Source organism: Plecotus auritus (genome assembly GCF_963455305.1).
Source record: "Plecotus auritus genome assembly, chromosome: 1".
In the NCBI taxonomy this organism is placed as follows: domain Eukaryota; kingdom Metazoa; phylum Chordata; class Mammalia; order Chiroptera; family Vespertilionidae; genus Plecotus; species Plecotus auritus.
The window spans coordinates 199,910,937-199,929,668 of record NC_137770.1 but is presented as its reverse complement, the minus strand read 5'-3'; the positions used below and the strand labels follow the sequence as shown (position 1 = coordinate 199,929,668).

The following is an 18,732-nucleotide window of genomic DNA, read 5'->3' as shown; positions in this document are numbered from 1 at the left end:
GCAGCTGACTTATTTGGAAGAGGCAGCAGGTTTGCACTTGTGTGTTGGCTGATATTCATTGTGCCCACATTTGTTAGAAAATAAAAAGTGTACAGATATTAGAAAGCATTAAGGTACTATAAGATTTTTCTTTCCTCCTTTTCTTCTTCTGCTTCCTCCTCTTCCTCCTTTTCCTCTTCTTCACAATATTCATTGGCCTGCATTTGGCATTTTATGCAATAATCATGGTAGCATGAAGAAGGAATCATCTTATACTTTACTAGAGGCCTGATGCACAAAATTCGTGCAAGAGTAGGCCTTCCTTCCCCTGGCTGCCGGCACCGGCTTCCCTCTGGCACCCAGGACCCAGGCTTCCCTTGCAGCTCTGGCTTTGTCCGGAAGGTTGTTGGGAAGGACGTCCAGTCTAATTAGCATATTATGCTTTTATTATTATAGATCAGGTACCTTTAAGAAATAAACACACAATAAGAGTAACACGATTTATCACTCTTAAGTTTGACATCATGGTGAGCTGGCAAGCCTTCCCATAATGCATTTCTTTGTGCCTTTCCAGAGATAGATTTATGTTAACTATCAAAGCATAGCATTTCTTACCTTTTTAAGTACTTCTATAAACTGCCAGTAAGTAATGTTCTGTGAAGTTTTTTTTTTTTCCCATTAGAAATGATGCCATGGTATGGGGAACAATTGGGCTATCTTTACTGACCTGGTTCCCACAGTAATCACTGACAAGCATGGCAAGACTGGCAGCTGTTGTCATGGAGCTGTCCTAAGGCTGTGGAATAAAGTTACAAGAGTTGTGCAGTACAGAGCTCATGACTTCGGGTCTTGTATAGGGTACAGTAACTAACAGTGAACACATTAGCCTTAGGGTCGCAATACTGTGGGGTCACATACTAGTACTACATGACGCAAGGCTTTCAAGATGGGTGTTAGTTTTTAACTAGACTGTGCTGATCTGCTTCTTCAAAAAAATAGCAGAACTTTCAACAGAGCCAGTATTATAGTCCAGATCTGGAGTATATGGTTTGATAATTTAAAAAATCCATATGGTAGTTATAAAGAAATGTATACTGTAGATATAATGCAGATCTAAAACTAAAAAGCAGATTTAGAACATTTCACAAAATTATAAATATATTTATGAACCTGAAGAATTGGGTGTCATATATACTTGGAAAATAAAAATTTGGATGCTCACTTGGAGAACCACGAATGTTTTAGTCATTCTTGTATCTTAAACGTATGTTGTTGAATACCCCTTACTGCCGTCTTCAGTACTACTTTTATTCCCCATAGACACGATGCCATTATTATCTCAGGAACTGAAATGGCCAAACAAATCCAGAAAGAAATACAAGAGGGTGTGGAGTCCTGGATTTCCCTTGGGAACAGAAGACCTCACCTCAGTATCATTTTAGTGGGAGATAACCCAGCAAGCCACACCTACGTCAGGAAGAAGATCCAAGCCGCCTCTGCTGTAGGTAGGGATGCTTTAGTTGTGCTTGTTACTAAAGAATGTTTCTGGTTTTACTTCAAAGTGTAATAATGAATGATCATTGTCAAATAAGTGTTATTTGAATAACGTTTATTATTATGATAGATTTTTTTTGTTACCAATGTTTATGTTCATTTCTTACCCCTTGTCTTTAAATTTCGTATTGAATCAATTCAGTGTGATTTCAGATGCTATGGTGAGATGTGGGAGGAAGACTTTACACTTAAAAGGACCATTTTTATTACGTTTGCTTTAATGAGATAATAAATCTGGTCAGTTCACTCTGTCAAACTTGACCTGTCAGTGGTGGTGGTGCTATTGATGATTTTACTGTATTCAAATTCACTAATAGTAGCTTATCACAAATAAGGGCAATTTGCCACACAGGATACTGGGCCAAAGAATGCATATGAACCCTGTTTGAGAAATCCCTTCTGATGATGCTTAGAACACCATTTTTGTAGAAGGGCCTTTCCCTTCCTGTGGGACAGGAGCAGAAAAAACCAGTTACACAAAGCACATCAAACTCGCGGCCCGCATGTGGCCCACAATGAATATTTTTGCAGCCCAGTCAAAATAACAGTATGTAAGAAACATTTTAATAAAAATTTCATAGCTTAATGTTTACAATATCCTGTTATACATAATTATTAATAATGAACTACAATGTTCGTTAATGACTGATTACTATAATCGTGTTGCATTCATTTCCCTTACCTGCCTTATGCGCAGGTACACCATTTCTCTCCACTAATACTAGCAGCGAATATTATAGCAGCCCATTGCCACTCATTAGTCTTGGAATGATTTATTTGGTGTGCGCAACAGGAAATATTTCGCTTTTGGAGAACAAGAGAAATAGGTTTATTTGTGTTACACTTATTAATTTGTGCAGTTATTCAGTATCCGGTAAGTTAATGTTCAAGAAAAAATATTAATTTTTATTAAAATGTTCTATTATTTTACGTTAATGATTACTCATTTATTTCAGCCCTTTGTATTCAGCATGTCTCTATCAAAATAAACCTATGTCTATGAAAATTGAAGCTTTTGTTTTTTTGTGGCCCACATAAACTTAAACCTTGTTTATCGGGCCTGTGTTAGCCTTTGAGTTTGACATGCTTGAGTTACACACTGTGTAACACCATTAATGAAAAGCACACATCTTTGTTAATCAGGTGACTGTCTGTGCTTGTTTTCTTCTAGGTATCTACAGTGAGATTATTCTCAAGCCTAAGGATGTTTCTCAAGAAGAGCTTTTGGATATAACTGATCAATTGAACATGGACCCAAGAGTCAGTGGCATATTAGTTCAGTTGCCACTGCCAGGTATTTAATGCTTTTCTATATGTCTGCTTTGACAGTGGTTGGCAAGCCGCGGCTCGCGAGCCACATGCGGCTCTTTGGCCCCTTGAGTGTGGCTATTCCACAAAATACCACGGCCTGGGCGAGTCTATTTTGAAGAAGTGGTGTTAGAAGAAGTTTAAGTTTAAAAAATTTGGCTCTCAAAAGAAATTTCAATCGTTGTACTGTTGATATTTGGCTCTGTTGACTAATGAGTTTGCCGACCACTGGGTTAGGATAAAGGGCATCTTTCAATATTATGTCATGATACTGCAAGTAATTTATAAAATTTGTTCAGAAGGGATCAAGCTATTATATATCATGTAATAGTGACAATTTCTGAGTGACTTATGCTTACAATGACTGAAAATGTGAAAGAACAACTTAGACATTGACAATACATGCATGCCTTGCTTTGCACAGTATTGCAAGACTGTAAAATGACTGTGTAAGCTGAAACCAGGCAAAATGATCTTAATCAAGGGCAAAAATGACAATTGTTCCATGACTCTTAAAATGTTTTCTCAAACCATTATAAATTTACTTACTGTGGTTTGTAAATGTATAGGGAAATGAAAAATAGTAAAACTAATATTTATTTAGTACACTGTAGTTTAAAACATTAAAACATTGAGAATGAAAGTATTTTATTTCTTTTTTTTAAAATATATTTTATTGATTTTTCACAGAGAGAAAGAGAGAGGGATAGAAAGTTAGAAACATCGATGAGAGAGAGACATCAATCAGCTGCCTCCTGCACGCCCCCTACTGGGGATGTGCCCGCAACCCAGGTACATGCCCTTGACCGGAATCAAACCTGGGACCCTTCAGTCCGCAGGCCGACGCTCTATCCACTGAGCCAAACTGGTTAGGGCAAAAGTATTTTATTTCTTTACAAAAAACTTGTCAAGAGTTTGAACAGAACTTATCGTCTTCTCATCGTATGATTTACAATATGGAACAAGCATCTTTTCTAAGTCTTGGTGACTTGAACTTTCATATTTCTTTTTAAGTTTGGATCAGCTTTCATTTTTCTGAGTTTCTTCAAAGTGAGGTTTTATGCCAGTGTCACTTTCTCTGGAATGTTATCATTCTTTTTGTCATAACTTTCCTCATTGATGTGATAAGTTCACCTTCTCTGAATTTCTGTCACTGCCTAGCTAAGTTGCTCCAAAGGGCACAGTGTCAACATTCCAGGCACCTATTTCTTGTATGACCATTTATATCCAATTAGCACCCTATTGAAGCAACTGGAGCTTGTTTTTAGGTCATAGGTCTTACATTCACTTCATAATTGCCTAGATTTTGCCTGTCTTTGCTTGGCTGTCACCATTTTCAGATCTATTCAATCCACTTTCAGTTCTAGCAACATCACATTTTGACTCTGCTGTACTTTTCCTCTTCATAGGCTAATTCCCTCTGTTGATTATTCACTTTGGGGAAATGTCATGTGAATTTACACTTGGAGACAAGGAGGCAACATGCTTTGCTGTCTATGTTTGCACTGAATACAAAAGTGCAGTGGCCAATCATCGATGGACTTTGAAAGAAGTGATATGTTGGTCACTGCTCCTGATGCTTTATCTATTATTTACTAGTAAATAGGAATTTACAAACCAAAGAGCCAGCAGCTCTGACATAATACAGTTAATATACCATGGTCACTGACATATGAACTGTGTTGTTGAAGGGCTGGTGTTATATAATTAGTTCTGTCTCTAAAATTTGTGCATTTTCAAGGAGCAAAGCAAGGACTGCTGATATAGTATAGGTTACATTAGTTTTGTACAGTTTCGCATCCTTCTGTAAGTTTTGACTTGCAGAAAATAAAGATGCATGATGCTTTGCCTCACATCTTTATATGGTGTTAATATTTTAATTCCTTCAACAATATAACCTAACATCTTAGTATGTTTTAACTTCCGTGCTGATTAAATTACACCAAAAATTTATGTGTCTAATTCCAACATGGCTGCATTTAAAAAAAAATAATAAAGTTGGAAAGGATCTTGGAAGTTATCAAGTCTTCAAGGTTTCCCTCTGAGAAAGTACTTCTGATAGGTAATACTATGGATTCATCATGTTAAAATTAGTATAGTAATTCATCACTTACTTTTAGAACTGGAAAGAAATACAGGATGTACAACACCTTCATTTCATATTATAGGAAACTGAGTTCTAGATATTATCTGGGGTTTACGAGAATCATAAATCTGTCCAAAAATATTGGCAATGGGTTTAAACCCAATTGCTTGGTTCATGCAAAAAAAAAAGTTAAAAACTTCTTTTTGTACTGTATTTGCCAAGCAATCTATTTATAGTTTGCAGTTTATGAAATTTCTCCCATTTGCATTTGTACTACATCCAAATCCTATATAATAAAACCCTAATATGCAAATTGACCAAACGGAGGAATGACCAGCCACTATGATGCTCACTGACCATCAGGGAGCAGATGCTCAACACAGGAACTGCCCCCTGGTGGTCAGTGCAATCCCACAGGGGGAGTGCCGCTCAGCCAGGAGCCGGGTGGACATACCCCAAGGGGTCCTGGACTGCGAGAGGGCGCAGGCCGGGCTGAGGGTCCCCCCCGGCGCCCCCTGCCCCTGCCCAGTGCACAAATCTTGTGTACTGGGCCTCTAATAGTTATATAAAATTTCCAAATAACAACATTCAATTTAGTCTGTCTTAAAAATTAAATTTATATCTGTAGAAATTTTATCCCTTTGTGGGCAGTAAAACTCATTTGGTGAATTTGTCAGCAATACCACTAGATGTCACTGGTGATCTATCTGTATAGAAATACTAGTAAATTGTTTGAGTCCTGTTTATTTTGGAGGTTGAGAAGCATGGAGCCAAAGGGAACATGGTGGTAACTAACATCTTGATGCTCTCAGAAAGAGTAATTTTCAATTAGCTGAAGAGCCAGTAATATACAAAATAGTAGTGGCTAACATTTATTACATTAAGCAGTTAAGTCTCACTCACTTTACATTTATTAACTTATTAGAGGCCAGGTGCATGATATTCATGCATGGTGGGGGAGGGTAGGAGTGTCCCTCAGCCCAGCCTGCACCCTCTTAGGCAGGGATTGGGCCTAAACCAGTGGTCAGACATACCTCTTGCAATCCGGGACCACTGGCTCCTAACAGCTAACCTGCCTGCCTGCCTGATCGCCCCTAACCACTCTGCCTGCCTGCCTGATCACCCCTAACTGCTCTCCCCTGCTGGCCTGATGCCCCTATCTGCTCTCCCCTGCCGGCCTGGTTGCCCTAACTGCTCTCCCCTGCTGGCCTGATCCCCCTAACTGCTCTTCCCTGCTGGCCTGGTCACCCTAACTGCTCTCCCCTGCTGGCCTGATCTTCCTAACTGCTCTCCCTGCTGGCCTGATCCCCCTAACTGTTCTCCCCTGCTGGTCTAATCCTCCTAACTGCTCTCCCTGCTGGCTAGATCCCCTAACTGCCAGCCTGATCCCCCTAACTGCTCTCCCCTGCCAATCTGATCCCCCTAACTGCTCTCCCCTGCCAGCCTGATTGCCCCTAATTGCCTCTGCCCCACCACTGTGGCTTTGTCCAGAAGGACATCTGGAAGGTCGTCCGGAAGGTGGCTGGTCTAATTAGCATATTACCCTTTTATTAGTATAGATTTAAATCCTCACAATAATCTTTTGTGAGGTTGGAGTTTTTTTATGCACATTTTACTGATGAGGGATTTGAGGCCCAGAAAGGTTAAACTTTCCTTAAGGTTACAGAGCTGGTAAATAATTGCACTGGGATGTGAATCCTTGTAGACTGGTCACTCATGGCATTACTTTGGACCATTATGTTAACACCCTCACCAGTATATCAATGTTATCTGGTGAATAATCTGTGCTTACTATGTTGCAGGCACTCTTTTATGCAGCTTATTTTATTTAATCTTTAAAATAGCCTTATGCTGTAATTATCATCTTCATGTCACAGACGAGGAAACACAGAGGTTAAATGAATTGTCTGGTATTACTTAATAGTAAATGGTAGAGCCAGGACCCAAATTCAGGCAGTCTGATTTCAGAGCCTGCCTTTTTAACCTTTATTGACCTACATTTTGCTGACTCTGAACATTACAAGCATGTGTTTCAAACATTCACATTCAGGTTCCTAGTGCATGTAAGTACCATCTCCACTAGAATTACCTCAGTGATCTTCCATCTGTTCTGCTTGTTCTCCAGCCTTGTAACTTATATTTTTATGGTTTTGTCCTGCTCGATAATGATATTTCTATCATTACTCATAATTTGCTTTTGGTAAGGATAAAAAATGATAATAGTGAGAGTAAAAACTATAAATATAATTATAAAGACTATAAATAGTAAATAGACTATTCATACTGAAGTGGCCTATGTCTTATTTTGGTAATCACATAATGAGTGGTATGTTGTTGCTAGCAGAAGATACCATTCAGCTTTGGATATCTGTAGTCTGAGTTTGTAATCTGACCTTTTGATTTACTGATTGTTATTTAATTGATGACTCACTTTTTTTCTCTTTGTATAAAGAGGATTGAAACTATATGACTCATTTGGGTCATATAGTTTGTTGGTCAATACAGAAAGTTGATTAAAAAGGAAAATCATAAAAACAATGCATATTTAGCTTAAACATTATAACATAAAACATTTAAATAACTCATTTACTCATCAATTTTTTGGTGTGGGTCCAAGACTCTTTGGAACCTACTGATTAGAATTTTGTATTATCTTCGAACATTAATAATACCTATGATTCATTGGCTATAATTTTCAGTTGGAGGTGAAGCTGAGAGAAATTTTGTCTAGATTTAGAAAATGTCTCCCAATTTTCATAGTTATCTTGCATTTATCTAAATTATTACTAAGTCTTTTTACTTCTCAAGAGTCTTTCCAGAACATTCAGCTTAATTTTCATAAACATAACTGTTTTCACAGTCCATTATTATTTGGATAAATCATTTTAAAGTTAAATCACATAATTTACTGCAAAATAATTGGCAAAACCAGATTGAGATAAATGTACAATTATTTCTTGATTATCATGAAACTCAACTGGTAGGAGCAGGAATAGTTTATTAACTCCTCTCTGATATTCTTTGGCAAGTCCTGGGCATCAGCCTGCATGTATTACAGAAGCAGTGGAATACTTAGTCATTTTGGTAGGTGGCTATGTGGAAGTGGGTTGAGATAGCCTCCCCTGTACATGTCTGATAGGATTGTTGTAATGAACCAATGAGTAAATGAACAAATGAAACAATTCTATTCAATTACACCTCTAATATTCTATCATTTGGTTAATAATCTGAATTCAAATTATTTCATGATTTAGAAATCTGAGATTACTTTTTACAATTGTGGTAATATCTTAAGTAAAAGAAATTTCAAGTTAGAATTATGATTCTGAAGTTGGAAGACAAATCTGCATAAGGATTAAACAATGTACAAGCAGTTTCCATGGACTCATTTGGATAGAAAGCAAAGAAATAAGGTAGATTTATAGCCAATCAGCCAACAAAGGAAATAGGATGGAATTATTAAAAACATTTAATTTGAAGGAGACAAAATGGCGGTGGAATAGACGGACGTGTCCTGAAACTTGTCCCAGAGCAAATAGAGTGAGCAGCTGAACGAGTGGAATTCAGCCCGAACTGGCAAAGGAGACACAGCTGGTGAGACAGTTTGCAGCCGGGAAAGGCAGAGGTCCCCTGGATAAAGGTGAAATCTAGGATCTAGGCAAGAGAGTCTGCTGGACCTCTGTGCCCAGAGGGTCAGGGAGAAAGTACAGGGTGCCAAGCCACGTCCCTGAGGACAGGCAAAGCATCTGACTGTGGAAAAAAATGGGACCACGGGACTGCAGGAGGTAGGGGATTTTGGACCTTGGGGTCTGGAATTTGGATCTGAGCTCAGAGGCAGCCCTGAAGGGCTGGCCAGACCACGCAGTGCCGGCAAGAGAGGAGCTTGCAGAATCCCAGTCCCTCCTCATGCTGGGGCCTGTGCCTTTCTCCACTGAACCTAGTTCCTAGGACCTTTCGGATACAGACACTTACCCGTGGCTGAGGTGCGGGAGAAGGTGTGGACATGTGGAATCTGGGGAGAGTAGGTGGCAGTCCAGGAGAAGTGGTAGTGAGTCTGGTGCTGAGTCATATCTAAGCCCCAGTTGCCATTTTCTCTTGAGAGATAGCCCCTCCCTCCAGTCTCTAGGCAACCAATATAGCCACACCCAGATCCCACCCTGAATAATACAAAGGACTCTGAATACTCCCTGAGGTCATAGGAACTGGACTAAAGAGAAATCTTTAGACCCAGCAAACAGAAACGGAGAAACAGTACAGTACAGACGACTGGAATCATAAGCCAGCCAAAGGAACAACATTCCACTTTTTTCACTTTTATTTTCATTTTTTTTATTATCCCTTTTTTCTTTTTTTTCTTCTTTTCTTCTTTGTTTTCCTGTTTTTGTTTGTTGCTTTTTTTTCTATTTCTTTTCGCATTATTTTTCCATCACTATTTTTATTTTTTAATTTTTTATACCATTTTTGAAATCAATTTTTTGGTAAATTTATTATTTTTTCTTCTCATTCTCTTTCTTCTCATCCATTTATTCCCTTTCTACTTCCTCAATACTTAATTGAGGTCCTCCCCATATTCATCCAATTCTTAATCTTATGTTTACTGTATAAGCTCAGCCTCTACAGATTCTGCCCCAGTCTTCTTTGCTGGATGTATGGTGTTTGTATTTTTTTGGTTTATCTATTGGTTCTGTGGTGTCTTACCCCCACATACATATATATTCTCCTTTTTATTCCTTTGTCTTTTATCCCTTATCTTTTTCTCTCTCTTCAATAGCATTTGTGCTCTCTTTTCTCTGCCCTAACTCTCTTTGCTCAGGTGGTCACTTATATTGGGGTTATTGGTGTCGTGTGTACACTTGTGCTTAGTTCCCTGTGTGTTGTGTCTTGTTGAGGTGAATTTTATCCTGTCTGGTCAAGGGGCTTGAGAGCAAGCCACATAACCAGACACCTGGAGAGGAAACTCCATCCACGAACGGGTCAATAACATCCCAGACCCAACTAAAGAGGCAGGAAGAATGCGGCAGTGAGGGAAAGAGCATGAGTGAGTGAGGGAGTAAAAGAGGAGCGTGTGGTCAGGTGGGGTGTGTATGTGTGTGAGAGAGTGAGTGAGGCACAGTTAGATCCCACAGGACCTTCAGGGGCAGGCTAATCAGGCTCGCCTAACTAGGCAGCTTCTGCTATCATTGCAAACAGTACTGGGAGGCCAGCTTGTCCTTAGAGGCCTAGCCTTTTTGAAGGGGAGAGCTTCTGTAACTGGGTTCCCAGCCTCAACTTCACCCAGAGTGCCCTCAGATAACACCTGGGACTCTACAGCCACCCCTGCCAGGGACATGCTACCTAGGCTGTGATCCCACGGTCAAGGAGGCTCCAGCCACCCTGGGCGCAGGCTCCTGTGACCTCAGAAGCAGGCTCCCCTCTGACCGGCCCAACGCTTTAGCCCAGGGCCCTGCAACCACGTGAACAGCAGACACGTGAGCAGCCCGCACCTGTCCAAGGAGCAGCAGCCCCGCGAGCAACCCGCCGCAGGCCTAAGAGCAGCAGCTTCACGTGGCCTGCCCCTGTCCAAGGAGCAGCAGCTGTGTGAGCAGCCAGTTCTCCCATCTGAGGAGCAGCAGTCGCTTGAGCAGGCACTCACTACTGAAGAGCGGCAGCCCCACGCAGCCGGCCCCCCCTCTGAAGAGCAGCAGCTGCACGCAGCCCACACCCTGCACCTGTCTGAAGAGCAGCAGCTGTGCCGCATGAGCAGCCAGCTGCCTGCCAAGGAGCAGCAGCTGTGCAAGCAGCCCACCCCCTTCCAAGGACAGCAGCAGTGTGAGTAGACCGTCCCTTTCCGAGGAGCAGCAGCCGCACAAACCGCCTGCCCCCATCCGAGGAGCAACAGTTGTGTGAGCCGCCTGCCCACATCCGAGGAGCAAGCAGCTGTGTGAGCAGCCTGCCCACTTCTGAGGAGCAGCAGCCGCACAAACCGCCTGCCCCCATCCAAGGAGTAGCAGTTGTGTGAGCAGCTTGCCCACATCCGAGGAGCAGCAGCTGTGTGAGCAGCCCACCCACTTCTGAGGAGCAGCAGCCACATGAGCAGCCTCCCCCCATCTGAGGAGCAGCAGCCACATAAGCAGACCACCCACGTCCAAGGAGCAGCAGCCCTGTGCAGTTTGCACTGGTCCGAGGAGCAGCACTCACATGTAGCCTGCACCTGTCCGACAAGAAGGAGCCGGGTGAGTGGCCTGTCCCTGTCCGAGGAGCATCAGCAGCACGAGCAGCTCACTCCCACGTGAGGAGCAGCAGCTGCATGAGCAGACCGCCCCCCGTCCGAGGAGAAGCAGCTGCATGAGCAACCCGCAAGCATACAAGGAGCAGCAGCCCTGCAACCAACCTGCCCCTGTCCAAGGAGCGGCAGCATCACGAGTAGCCCATCCCATCTGAGGAACAGCAGCAGCACGCAGCCAGCCCCCATCTAAAGAATAGCTACCATTTGAGCAGTCCACCCCTATCTGAGGAGCAGCAGCTACGTGAGCAGCTGGCCCCCGTCCAAGGAGCAGCAGACACAAGCAACCTGTCCCCATCCGAGGAGCAGCAACCTCATAATCAGCCCACCCCCGACCAAGGAACAGCAGCTATACGAGCCGCCTCCCCGACCAGCCAGAGGAGGCACCACTGCTGCGAACAGCACCCACCAGCGGAGCCACTGCCAACTAAGAAGCAGCTGCTACCATAACCACCCAAGGAGCAACCGCAGCCAGAGAAGCCACTGCCACCCAAGGAGTAGCCCCTTCACAGCTCAACATCTAGGTCAGTTGGTGAGACCAAAAACGGGTAGACAAAGATACCCCCAAAGGAAAGAAAAAGAGGAATCGCCAGAAAAGCAGCTAAGTGAAACAGAGGCATGCAATATGTCAGAAAAAGAATTCAGAATAAGAGTCATAGAGTTCATAAACCTGATGGAAGAAAAAATCAACACCTTATGTAAGAATCAAGAAGAAATGGATGAAAAAATCAAGAACTTTTGTAAGAATCAAGAAGAAATGAAGAGTGATATAGCTGCAATAAAAAACACCATGAAAAGTTTCAACAGTAGACTAGGAGAAGCGGAGGACCGAATTCGTGAACTACAAGACAGGGAAACAAAACACAGCCAAACTGATTTGCAACTGGAGAAAAACCTTAAAAGACAGGAGGAGAACCTAAAGGAGCTATGGGACAACATGAAACGAAGCAACATATGAATAATAGGTGTGCCAGAAAAACAGGAAGAGGAACAAGGGTTACAAGAACTATTTGAAGAAATAATGTTAGAAAACTTCCCTGATGTGGCAAAGAAAAAAAATCACACAAGCACAGAGAGTCCCAAACAGGATGAACCCAAAAAGACCCACACCAAGACACATCATAATTATGATGGCAAATATTCAGGACAAAGAGAGAATCTTAAAGGCTGCAAGAGAGAGACAGAAAGTTACATACAAGGGAGCTCCCATTAGATTATCAAATGATTTCTCAACAGAAACACATCAGGCCATAAAAGAATGGAAGGAAATTTAAAAAGTGATGCATACCAAGGGACTGAATCCAAGAATACTCTATCCAGCAAGGTTATCATTCAAAATTGAAGGGGAAATAAGGAGCTTCACAGACAAAAAAATGCTAAGGGAATTTATCACTACCAAGCCAGCAATGCAAGAAATGCTAAAGGGACTGGTTTAAAAAGAAGAAATAAAAAGGTAAGAAGGAACACAGACACAAAAAATAAAAATGGCTACAAATAAGTTCCTTTCAGTAATAACTTTAAACGTAAACGGACTAAATGCTCCTATCAAAAGACATCGAGTGGCTGAATGGATAAAAAAACATGACCCAGCCCTAACCAGTTTGGCTCAGTGGATAGAGCGTCGGCCTGCGGACTGAAAGGTCCCAGGTTCGATTCTGGTCAAGGGCATGTACCTTGGTTGCGGGCACATCCCCAGTAGGGGGTGTGCAGAAGGCAGCTGATCAATGTTTCTCTCTCATCGATGTTTCTAACTCTCTATCCCTCTCCCTTCCTCTCTGTAAAAAATCAATAAAATATATTAAAAAAAAAAAAAAAAAAACCCACGACCCATATATATGCTATCTACAAGAGACCCACCTCAGAAAAAGGGACTCATACAGGCTGAAAGTGAAGGGATGGAAAAACATCTTTCAGGCAAATGGAAATGAAAAAAAAGCTGGGGTAGCAGTACTTATTTCTGACAAAATAGACCTCAAAGTAAAGGCCGTAACAAGAGATAAGGAAGGCCACTTCATAATAATAAAGGGATCGATACAACAAGAGGATATAACCCTGATAAACATATATGCACCCAATGCAGGAGCACCCAAATACATAAAAAAAACTCCTGGAAGATATCAAGGGAGATATCAACAGCAAAACAATTATAGTTGGGGACTTTAATACACCACTGACATCACTGGATAAATCCTCTAGACAAAAAATCAGCAAAGAAACAGCAATTCTAAATGACTCACTAGATCAGATGGACCTAATTGACATCTTCAGAGCATTTCACCCCAAAGCCACGGAATATATGTTCTTCTCAAGTGCACATGGGACATTTTCAAAAATAGACCACATATTGGGTCACAAACAAAGTCTCCCCAAATTCAAAAAGATCGAAATAATATCAAGCATTTTCTCAAACCACAATGGCATAATATTAGAAATAAACTACAATAAAAACATTCCAAAAAATTCAAACACTTGGGAGCTGAATAGCATGCTATTAAACAATGATTGGGTTATCAATGAGATCAAAGAAGAAATTAAAAACATCCTGGAGACTAATGACAATAAAAACACAACAATGCAAATACTATGGGACACAATGAAAGCAGTCCTGAGAGGGAAGTTTATAGCTCTACAGGCCTACCTCAAAAAACAAGGAAAAATGGTAATAAGCCATCTAACTTAACAACTCAAAGAATTAGAAAAAGAGCAACAAGAAAAGCCCACAGTGAGCAGAAGGAAGGAAATATTAAAGATCAGAGCAGAAATGAATGACATACAGACAAAAAAAAACCCAACAATACAAAAGATCAATGAAACCAAGAGCTGGTTCTTTGAAAGGATAAACAAGATTAATGAACCTCTAGCCAGGCTCACCAAGAAGCAAAGAGAGAGGACCCAAATAAAACAAAATCAGAAATGAAAGAGAAATAACAACAGACCCCATAGAAATACAAAGGATTATTAAAAAATACTATGAACAACTCTATTCTAATAAACTAGACAACCTGGAGGAAATGGACACATTCCTAGAAAAATACAACCTTCCAAAACTCACTCAGGAAGATACTAAAAATCTCAATAGGCTGATAATTATGGAAGAAATTGAAGCAGTCATCAAAAAGCTTCCAGCAAACAAAAGCCCAGGGCCAGATGGCTTCACTGGGGAGTTTTACCAAACATTCAAGGAAGAACTAAAACCTATCCTCCTCAGACTATTTCAGAAAATTCAAGAGGAAGGAACACTTCCAAACTCCTTCTGTGAAGCCAGCATCACCCTAATACCAAAACCAGATAAAGATAACACAGTGAAAGAGAATTACAGACCAATATCCCTCATGAACATAGATGCCAAAATCCTCAACAAAATTCTAGAAAATCGGATCCAGCATTACATCAGAAAGATCATACACCATGACCAAGTAGGATTTATCCCAGGGATGCAAGGATGGTACAATATTCGCAAATCAATAAACATGATACATCACATAAACAAACTGAGAGATAAAAATCACATAGTCATATCAATTGATGCAGAAAAAGCATTTAACAAAATCCAACAGCCTTTCTTGATAAAAACTCTCAGCAAGTTGGGAATAGAAGGATCATACCTCAACATAATAAAAGCCATATATGACAAACCCACAGCCAACATCATACTCAATGGGCAAAAACTAAAACCATTTCCCTTAAGAACAGGAACAAGACAGGGATGCCCACTCTCACCACTCCTGTTCAACATAGTGCTGGAAGTACTAGCCATTGCAATCAGACAAGAAGAAGAAATAAAAGGCATCCAAATTGGAAAAGAAGAAGTAAAAATGTCTTTATTTGCAGATGATATGATACTGTACATAGAAAACCCTAAAGACTCCATCAAAAAATTATTAGACTTAATAAATGAATTCGGCAATGTAGCAGGATACAAAATTAATGCCAAGAAATCTATGACATTTCTATATACCAATAATGAACTTACAGAAAGAGAGCCTAAAAAAGCAATCCCATTTACCATCGTACCAAAAAAATTAAGATACCTAGGAATAAACTTAACTAAGGAGGTAAAAGACCTTTACGTGGAAAACTACACGACACTGAAAAAAGAGATAGAGGAAGACATAAAGAGATTGAAGAACATACTGTGTTCATGGATTGGTAGAATCAACATCATCAAAATGTCCACACTACCCAAAGCAATCTATAAATTTAATGCACTTCCCATTAAAATACCAATGGCATATTTCACAGGTCTAGAACGAACTTTCCAAAAATTTATCTGGAATAAAAAAAGACCCCGAATAGCTACAGCAATCCTGAGAAAGAAGAATAAAGTAGGTGGGATCTCAATACCAGATATCAAGCTGTATTACAAAGCCACTGTTCTCAAAACTGCCTGGTATTGGCACAGAACAGACATATAGATCAATGTTATAGAATAGAGAACCCAAAAATTGACCCAAATCACTATGCTCAATTAATATTTGACAAAGGAGGCATGAACATACAATGGAGTCAAGACAGTCTCTTCAGTAAATGGTGTTGGGAAAATTGTACAGATACATGCAAAAAAATGAAATTAGACCACCAACTTACATCATACACAAAAAGAAACTCAAAATGGATCAAGGACTTAAACATACAACGGGAAACCATAAAAATACTAGAGGAATCCATAGGCAGAAAAATCTCTGACATATGCGAAAGCAATTTCTTCACTGATACTGCTCCTAGGGCAATGGAAACTAAAGAGAAAATAAACAAATGGGACTATGTCAAAATAAAGAGCTTTTGCACAACAAAGGAAACCATCAATAAAACAACAAGAAAGCCCACTGCATGGGAGAACATATTTGCCAATGATATCAACAATAAGGATTTAATCTCCAACATTTACAGGGAACTCATGCAGCTTAATAAAAAGAAGATAAACAACCCAATCAAAAAATGGGCAACTGATCTAAATAGACACTTTTTCAAAGAAGACAGAAGGAAGGCCAAGAGACATATGAAAACCTGCTCAAAGTCACTAATCATCAGAGAGATACAAATCGAAACAACAATAAAGTACCATCTCACACCTGTCAGAATGGCTATTATCAACAAGTCAACAAAAGACAAGTGCTGGCGAGGATGCAGAGAAAAAGGAACCCTGGTGCACTGCTGGTGGGAATGCAGACTGGTGCAGCCACTGTGGAGAACAGTATGGAGTTTCCTCAAAAAACTAAAAATGGAACTCCCATTTGACCCAGTGATTCCACTTCTAGGAATATATCCCAAGAAACTAGAAACACGAATCAGAAAGGATATATGCACCCCTGTGTTCATAGCAGCACAATTCACCATAGCTAAGATTTGGACACAGCCTAAGTGCCCATCAGTAGATGAGTGGATTAAAAAACTGTGCTACATCTACACAATGGAATACTACGCGGTGGTAAAAAAGAAGTTCTAACCATTTGCAACAACATGGATGGAGATGGAGAGCATTATGCTAAGTGAAATAAGCCAGGCAGAGAAAGATACATATTACATTATCTCACTCATTTGTGGAATATAATGAACAACGTAAACTAATGAATAAAAATAGATCCAGAGACAGAGAAACATCAATCAAACCTCAGGGAAGATGGGGGACAGTGAGGGTAAGGGGGAGAGATCAACCAAAGGACTTATATACATGCATATAAGCCTAATCAATGGACACAGACAACAGGGGGGTGGGGTCATGAATGGGAGGTGGGGGTAATGGGGGAATAAGGACACATATGTAATACCTTAATCAATAAAGAAATTAAAAAAATAAAAATAAAAACATTTAATTTTTCTAAAGGAGGGAAGAAAAAAAGGAAATGACAGTAATAAAAACATATAACAGTTGATAGATTTGGTTAAATAAAATAACATGTTGTAAATAATTAAATATCAGACTTTCTCAGATTGAATAAAAAGCAATACCCAACTACTAGTATATGCTGCCTATAAGAAACACACTTCAAGTATAAAGACACCGAGAGGTTAAAAGCAAAATGATGGAAAAGACATATCATGGTAACACTAATCAAAAGAAAGTGAAGTGATTATGTTAATACTGGATAAAGTATATTTCAGAGTGATGAATATTACCAGGAATAAATAAAGTCATTCCAGAGTAATAAATGAATTGTTTATTAAAAATAAATGGCAATTTAAATTATTTATATATCTAAGAAGTAAGCTTCAAAATACATTCAATAAAAATTAATAGAATTACAAGGAAAACTAAAAATTATAATAATAGATTTCAGTACTTCTCTCTCAATAATTGAGAGAACAGTGTACAAAAAAATCAGTAAAGATAGAGATATGAATGCAGTGTCATCCAATTTGACCTAATTGACATTTATAGAACACTCTTCTAATAAAGAACAAAATACACACTTTTTCTAAGTTCACATAGAACCTTTATCAAGATATAGCATTTTCTAGGTCATAAAGCTTTACATTGTTTAAAAGGTTCATGGTACCTAAAGTATGTTTTCTCACCACAATGGAATTAAATAAAAAATCACTAACAGAAAAATATCTGGAAACTCTCCAAATATTTAGAAAATACATAATACACTTTTAAATAACCCACATGTTAATATACTATAGTCATGGATTGGAAGACTAAATATTGTTAAGGGATCAGTTATTCTCAAATTGATTTGTAGATTCAAGAGAGTCCTAATTAAAATTCTAATATACTATTTTTGTAGAAGTTGACATACTGTAAAATTTATATGGAAATGTAAAGTACCTAAAATAGTCAAAATAACTTTAAAAATGAGTAACATAGTTGGAAGATTAATACTGCCTGATTTTACGACTGATTATAAAGCTAAGGCCATGTGGTATTCCAAGGCCATGTGGTATTCCAACCAAGTTAGAAAGCCCAGAAATAGAACCATACTTATATCAACAACTGATTTTTGACAAAAGCAGAAAGATAAATAATATGCTTTCAACATATGGTGCTGGAACAATTGTATTTTATGTGGATATGCAAGGAGTACTTGATAAATTAGATTTCATTGAAGTAGAAAACTATGCTCTTCAAAAGATACTGTTAAAGAATGAAAAGATAAGACACAGACTGGAGGAGTATACTTCCAAAGCATATCTTGATAACATATATATACAGAATATACAAAGAGCTCTCAAAAATCAGTAATTTAGTGAAAATAAAAACAACCCAATTAAACAAAGCCCAGTCCTAGCCAGATTAACATAAATCCTCTTGTCTTAACAACAAAGAAAAGTGAGCAAATTAAGAATTAATGTTTTTCTTGACCCATGAAAGAACTGAGGTTGCAGGGAAAACCACCATGCAAAAATACAGAGAGAGAATCAAATTCAGAGTCACAATCAATATCTACTTACCTGAAAGAGAAATTATCGGAGCCATAGATAAGTCACTTAAATGGTAAATTTGCTGAATTTCTGAAAAAACAAATAAATGCAATGAAACTCTATGAAAAGGAAGACTTTTAAATGGGAATGCTACACACAGGATTCAGGATAAACTTTA

At 39.4% G+C, this 18,732-nt stretch overlaps 1 protein-coding gene across 2 annotated transcripts in view; it reads left to right on the top strand.

Annotated features, from left to right (window-relative positions):
* The window catches only part of MTHFD2L (methylenetetrahydrofolate dehydrogenase (NADP+ dependent) 2 like), a 112,542-nt gene that overhangs the window by 13,129 nt on the left and 80,681 nt on the right, over positions 1-18,732 (top strand). For both annotated transcript variants that reach the window (XM_080659117.1, XM_080659116.1), the window contains exons 2-3: positions 1,300-1,484; positions 2,705-2,827. In XM_080659117.1, coding sequence (XP_080515243.1) covers positions 1,300-1,484; positions 2,705-2,827 — 308 coding nt within the window. The remainder of the gene's footprint in view (positions 1-1,299; positions 1,485-2,704; positions 2,828-18,732) is intronic.